Genomic DNA, 7304 nt, shown 5'->3' with positions numbered 1-7304 from the left:
ATAAACCGTTGCTCTGTAAAAGCAGTCGGTCACGATCGTGTCTCTCCGACCAACCGGCTCCCCTACGCTGGGCCCCGCTGGCCGCCCCGCCCGACACCGCCTGCCCGGGCGCCGCTGCGGGCGGAGCTCAGGCCCGGCCCGGCCGGCCCCGCTCGGAGGCGGCGGCGCGCCATGGGGTGGCCGTGGGGCCGGTGGCTGCTGCCGCTCGGGCTGCTGCAGCTGCTGGGCGGCCCGGCCGCCGCTGCGTGCCCCTGCCGGGACCCGCGCCTCTGCCACCCCGTCACGGGCACCGGCGGCTTCGAGGTGCGCGTCCCGCGGCGGCGCTGGGCCGCGGGGCCTGGGGAGAGCGGCCCGGGGGGAGGCGCGGCGCCGCCGGCGGGTTTCATTTGCCTGCGTTACCGGGGCCCAGCCCGGTGCCGGCCGTGGCGGCTGTCGGAGCGCCGGGCAGCGCGGGCAGGGCCCCTTTCCCAGAGGCAGGGGGGCGGGAGTCGCTCGGAGCTAACGAGGGTGCTTGTTACCCCTTTTCCAGGTCTTCGTGTTCGATGTGGGAACGGATGCCTGGAAATCCTACGACTGGTCGAAAGTCACCACGGTGGCAGCTTTCGGGAAGTACGACCCCGAGCTGGTGTGCCAGGCGCACTCCAGAGGCGCCAGGGTGGTCCTGAAAGGTCGGTTCGTGTGAGCCCGTGGGCGTTTGTGGGGTACCACGGATAAGAACACACACAGAGCGCTGTAACACCTTGACACTTCACATTTGCCTGTATGCCCAGTATCAAAATGAGTAAGAGGATTAATTAGGGAATAAAGCACACAGGACTGTAATGCCTTGGCCTTTTGCACCTGCTGGTATGCAGGGTATTGAAAAGCAGCAGTGGCTTCTGCCACAGAAGTAACAAAACCATTCGGGTGATACCTAATAGAAGTCCTGTAACGGGGAACGTCACAGCTGTGGAGGAGCAGGGAGGAATGGAAGGTCCTGTAGAAGATGCCTATTTGAGTCTGCATTCTGGCAAAGTACCCAAAAGATGGGGTAGGGGAAGGGACTTCCAGTAATTTTCAGTACTTTCCACTTCAGTCAATCCCTCTGTATTAGGAAATGGCTGAATTTTAAAACATGAGTACTGGCGACCTCTGTGCAGGCACAAATGCTGATTAGAAAGACAAAGTCCCTTACAGCTTATGTGATCTAATCAGGGTTCGGCTCTGTTGAGGCATAAACAGAATCCAGGACCACAATGTGGAAAGCACAAAGGTTAAGCGTAACAGTTATGTTTATCGGAACAGCGAGACAGTCTCTCTGGCTCTGTGGAAATACTGAAGGTACGTTTATTTCAAGCATGATAGTTTACAGTGGCTAAAAGAATACTACGTAGAAGTAAGGAGATTAAAATTACAGAAAAAAATCCCAAAGGAACTCTAATTTTAAACATTGCTGTCTAAGGAAGCTTGGTAATCTCTTCTGGGGTGGGTTCTCAAAATTACACTTGGGGGAAAAAAAATTAACTCCTTTGTATTTTACCAGTATGGATGTGGAGGCTTTTTATTTTGTGGTTCTGTTTGTTAGTTTAGTAAAGGCAAACCTTTCCTCCTTACTATTACTGTGGTGCAAATACATGCTGACTCTTCAAGGCCTCTTCTCTAGGTGATGTACCTCTTAAGGAAATTGTTGATCCTGCTAAAAGAGCGGCATGGATATCCCAACAGGTGGACCTTGCAAAAAACCAGTATATGGATGGAATTAACATAGATATAGAGCAAGAAGTGAATGAAACCTCCCCCGAGTATTATGCATTAACAGAGCTTGTCAAAGAAACTACAGATGCTTTTCACAGAGAAATACCAGGATCACAGGTAGTAATAATGTACTTTATACAAATACTAACTTTATGAAATGCAAGGAGTTTCAAGAATGCTGTTTAGCATATGAATATGAAAAAATTTGTGCAGATCTAAAGCATGATATTTTCATGCATGCTTAATTATGAATGTTAGCTATGATATGCTATCATAAGAATCATTCTTTTTGATCTCTGTTAATTTAAATGGAAGAAATGTTTTGCTGAGATTTGTAGATACAATGGTACTGCCTTGTTGTGAGCTGGCAGTTATTAGTATGGCTTAGTAAGTCTTTTAAAGTAGGGCAAATAGAGCCTTCTGGTGCAAAAGCTTGACAATGTTTTGGTAAACCCATCACTAAAGTTTTAAGGATTTGCATCATGCTTCATATTTTCGATCAGATGCTTTTCGTGTTATATTTTAATTTCTTCGGTGTTTTGTATTCACTAGTAAGGGCACTCACTGTTCAATGTTTATCAGTTCATTTGTATCGCTCTATGTTAAATGCGGTGCAGCATTTGGGAAATACTGTCTTTAAAAGTAAGCTTTTCTTAAAGAGAAAACAAGGGCGCCTAAGTGCCATACACACTACTAAAAGTTGTGCATTTTTCCTTCAGGTAACATTTGATGTGGCTTGGTCTCCGGCATGCATAGATAGAAGGTGCTACAACTACACTGGGATTGCACATGCCTGTGACTTCTTATTTGTGATGTCCTATGATGAACAGAGCCAGATCTGGACAGACTGTATTGCGAAAGCCAATGCTCCTTACCTGCAGACTTTAGCTGGTGAGGACAAAACGCCTGCCCAGGAGTCAGAACATTTCCATTTGTTCACATGAATAGATAGAAAAGATTGCCTTTTCTTAGACAAGTTTGTTGGTTGTATTAAGGCTTTCAAGTGTGTTCAGATACGTGGTTGTCCTGATGTGAAAATACTATCCCGGATCCTTATGACACTACAGATAGACCTTTAGTAGTTGTGTATTGTTACTTGTAACTTAATTGTCTAGCCCCTACTATTGGGAAGAACACTTTCAGAATAACGAACAGCAGCCAAAGCAATGGTATTTGCCTGGGCTTGCAAAGAATCTGAAACATTTCTCTCATTCTTCTGAACTGCTGCTGTGGGCAGCTGGTTTTAAGTGTGAGCAACTAGAGCAGTTACTAGGATCTGAATAGAGCAAGACTAGGAGTATGTAGGTGGGAGGTAAAGAAGAGCTTGTACCTTCACTTCTGTCTGGGCATCATGCAAGTTCTGTATTGGCGGCTCTGGCTCTAGATTAGTTGTAAGAATAAAAAGCATGGGGAAAATGCAATAATGTATCTTAATTTTTATTTCCTTCAAAACTAGCTTATGAAGAGTACATTACTATGGGCATTGATCCTAAGAAGCTTGTGATGGGCGTCCCCTGGTATGGCTACGACTATGTCTGCCAAAACCTATCTGAGGTAAGTTGAAGATTAGTCATTAGCAATTGTACTGTTCATTTTTTCCTTGGAAAGAGACAGCTAGATTTTTGGTGATCCTGTTCTTGGATTAGGAAATACTGTGGTCTGTCTGATGCAGAAGAACATAAAGCTGAGACTCAAGACAGAGACTTCTGCTTGGCTGATAACTGTGTGTTACCAAATGAGGCATTTTATCTCTCCCTAGGCAACTTGAACCCCATGATACCCAATTGGCATATCTGACTAAAGAGCTATAGGTGTTACAAGAAGAGATGATGTCCACACTTGTAATCTGTCTTCTCAACACCATCACTAAGCTCACTGCTTAAAGACTAGGTGCAACAAACCACAGTGAAACTATGACTGTTAAAAAGTATAGCAGCTTACGGATAAGCAATGGAGTCTTAAACAACATTATACTTACAGAAAATGTAAGAGTAAATTAAAAGTGGAAAAGACAAGACAATGTTATAAATTGCATGATGTCCGTCATATATGATGTCAAATCCTGTATTAATACAGAGTGAATAAAATTTAACTGTTTTACTTTACTTCTGTCTACAAATCGTATGTATACCACAGATACTTGAAGATTTGGGATTTTTGAAACCCTAGTGCCTTTTGTGACTTTGTTCTTGGCTGTATTGCCATTTTAGAGTTCTATAAATCTATATAAAGTGAAACTCATGCCTTCTGCTTTTTTTTCCAGGATCATGTTTGTTCTCTTTCCAAAATACCTTTCCGTGGGGCTCCTTGCAGTGATGCTGCAGGGCACCAGGTCCCCTATGGAGCAATCATGAAGCAGGTGAACAGTTCTCTTTCAGGGGTGCTCTGGGATGAGGTACAGAAGTCTCCATTTTATGAATACAAGGTAAGTGTCTCTATCATCATGTTGTGGAGTAAGTGTTCATGAACCATAGTTTTTTGATGAGAAAGTTTTCAGGGTTTAGATTCTTCCATTTATGGTTTTTACTTCTTTTCGTGTGTGTGTGTGTGTGTGTGTGTGTAGTAAAGGATGGCTGGATTTCCCTGTCTTGAATTTCTAGTCTGAAAGAGGGGTGCAGTGACTGAAGCCTACAGTAGTAATAAAGATCTTCATTATTTCGCGCTTTTCTTAAGAGACTGTATCATGTCACAAAGGATGTTTTGACACAAAGAAATCCTATAGCTCCATGCTTCACTATTATAGTTACTTTTATGAGTTGATGACAGATTTAAACTAAAACAGATTCTGAAAATGCTCGTAAGTTTTTCTAACCCAGTGGCTTGCATGCATACTCTCGTCTGCAATTGGTTTTTACACAGACATAGTGAAAGAGTCCATTAATTATTGTGCCTACATGAACAGCTCTGTGTATGCATTTCATCTTGTTTCTTTAGACATAATTTTAAATTTCACATGTAGATGCTTAAAAGGTGTTGCAAGCAATCATCAGGTCAAAGCAACAAGAATTTGACAAAATGTTATTACCTCCTCTAAAACTCTTCATTGCTGAAAAAAATCTCTAATGAAATTCACCTGTTAGGTTAGTGTATCTGAGATTTTAGCTGTGTTTTAAAAAATTATTGAAGGACAAACTAGCAAAGTCTTTTCATCTAACTTCAGTTAAAACGTTTTATAAAATGTGTTTTATAACTTAGATTCCACAAGTGAAAAAATAGCCAAGTAGGTGGCTTAAAAATTTTAATTGTCCCATGTGAAAAATAATTTGTAAATCAGGAAAGTATTACGTAAATCTACATAGATTTTTAATTGTACTTCTCACTGCATTCAACAGAACATGTAATCAAAACTCAATGAAATTTAATGTGTCATGTTTATATAGATAGGTAGATACTGATGCTAGTGTTTAAATGTTTTTCTAGGATTCTCTTGGTCACTTCCACCAAGTATGGTATGATGATCCCCGCAGCATCTCTCTAAAAGCAGCATATGTGAAGAACCGAGGTCTAAGGGGCATTGGCATGTGGAATGGAAATAGTCTTGACTATTCCAGGGAAACTGTAGCAGAACAACAAACTGAAGCCATGTGGCAAGCCCTGACCCCGGAAGAACTACGTGAACCCTTGATTTAGATTGATGAAAATTGGTAATTTTTTATTATAGCTTATACTATCATAGATTTTGACTTACATAAATATACCACGGTTACAAAACTTGGAGAGCTAGCCAAATTCATCTTCTTACTTTGTATATGCAAAGCCATATTTTTTGTTCTTCAAAAAGTTCCAATGTTGCTTCAGCAGCTTTTTTTTTTAAAAGACTGCTCATCTTTTTCATTTTTCACAACTACGCTAAGTTGGTTAAAGCTTGAACGCAGTGTGTATCTGGTAACAAGTAACACCAAGTGGTGGATTTACAGGGGCCATCTCATACCGATCCTTTGCTAAGGCTGGGCTGCCTGGTGCAGCCAGTATTCGTTCGGGTGTCTGACGGTGCAGTCTCAGCTTTCTGACTTCCCACCCCAACCTGTATTTCAGCTAAGTCACTCTTGAATCAGGTTAAACACTGGAGAGCTAGATTGTTGCTTACACACGGCTTGGTGAAACTTGTGCTCATACTTGGTTACTCTTCTGAAGATTAAAATATTTCATACATTGAAGAAATTATGTAACATGTAGTTGTTGCCAGTAAGATTTCTGTCAGACTTGTTAGAGAGGAATATTCAGTAAACTCCAGTTTCATTGTGTTTATGTATCACGTAAATTCCTTACTTTCAAAAGCCAAAAATCTTAGACCTTATCGTGAAGAAGGAGCATTAATATGGAAAGGATTTGGATGATGTTTTCTTCCATTTCAAACCAAAAAATTAGAACTCAGAGGCTTATTTAATGAACTGCGTATGTCTTTTTCCACATACTTTAAGGTTCATTCAGTAGCCTGCTGTTTGTTTTTATGTGGTGCTGCCTCTGAAATAATACGTAGTTATATTTTTCTTTCCAGTTCTATTTTTCGTACAATAATTTGCCTACAGAAACTGTGTAACTTTTTAAAAATAGCTGTAGTGATGGAAGGATTGACTGGTGTTTACAGGAGTGTTTGTTAAATAAGATGCTGTCTTCACTAAGGTTGGTAAACAGTGTTGTCTGTTTATGCTTTACTTGTTCCACAGCTTACAGCCCACGCTGCTTCTCAGAACTGTTTCACAATCAAATTAAAGCGCAACTGCGTCCTGCTTAAGTGACTCCATTAATTAAACAATTTATTTAATTAGATATATGTAGTCAGTTATGAGGGTTTTTTTTCTGTTTGGTTTGTTTTTTTCTCTTGCTAAATAGTTACCAGGAAAACACCACAGAATAGCAGCACTACCATAATGGCTGCTGAGGAGGTGACTGGAAGACTAAATATGAGTGTCTGACTGCTTGATACGGCAGGTGATGGAAAGCAGAAGTTAAGCCTACTGCTCTCACATAAAGAAAAAAAATCCCTTGGAAAATCAGAGGGCTTTTCACTAAAACTCTGATCCGTAGGTTTTAGGATAAACTGATAAATTTGACATACAGGTACTTCAGAATTTGCATTACTATGCTAAAATACTGTGAAATAAGATACTTGTGAAATTGAGAGGTCTTCTGGTGTGGATGACCTGACTTACAAAATCTTAACTGAAGGCCACATGACTTTATTATAAAACTCTGTCCTGTAGCAGTCAAGAATTATGCGTTGCTTTTTTTCTTTTTTCTTTTTTAGCTTCAGATATTCCGGTAACTAGTTGCCTGCTCCTGTGTCTTAAGACACAGTTCTGAAATACAGGATGTAGGATCCAATCCTGAACTGAGTAAAAGCAGCTGTAGTTTTAATAATTCATTTGATATTTTAGCTAATACTTTGTTAAAAAACACTAATTTTTTGTTAAATCCTATCTTTAAGAAAACAAATTGGATAATGGGTGGTTTGACTCAAGACATTTGGAAGTTAGTCCTTTGGAGAGTTGCATAATTATTTTACCTTATTTTTGATTTCCCATGAGTGTTTCACTTCCAGTAATAAATACAGCCTTGTCAACTTTTTA

The 7304-nt window shown here is 40.9% G+C and overlaps 1 protein-coding gene across 1 annotated transcript; it reads left to right on the top strand.

Moving 5' to 3' along the window:
• The first annotated feature begins 156 nt into the window (after positions 1–156).
• On the top strand, positions 157–7301 carry CTBS (chitobiase). The gene is made up of 8 exons (XM_037403736.1): positions 157–303; positions 530–668; positions 1643–1851; positions 2454–2625; positions 3191–3288; positions 3998–4159; positions 5155–5378; positions 6983–7301. Exons 1-7 carry the CDS (start codon positions 172–174, stop codon positions 5362–5364), a joined length of 1122 nt encoding a protein of 373 aa, XP_037259633.1. The 5' UTR covers positions 157–171; the 3' UTR covers positions 5365–5378; positions 6983–7301.
• The last annotated feature ends 3 nt before the right edge of the window (positions 7302–7304 follow it).

The sequence above is a fragment of the Falco rusticolus genome, chromosome 11 (genome assembly GCF_015220075.1).
Source record: "Falco rusticolus isolate bFalRus1 chromosome 11, bFalRus1.pri, whole genome shotgun sequence".
NCBI classification, from domain to species: domain Eukaryota; kingdom Metazoa; phylum Chordata; class Aves; order Falconiformes; family Falconidae; genus Falco; species Falco rusticolus.
This window is presented reverse-complemented; position numbering and strand designations above follow the sequence as displayed.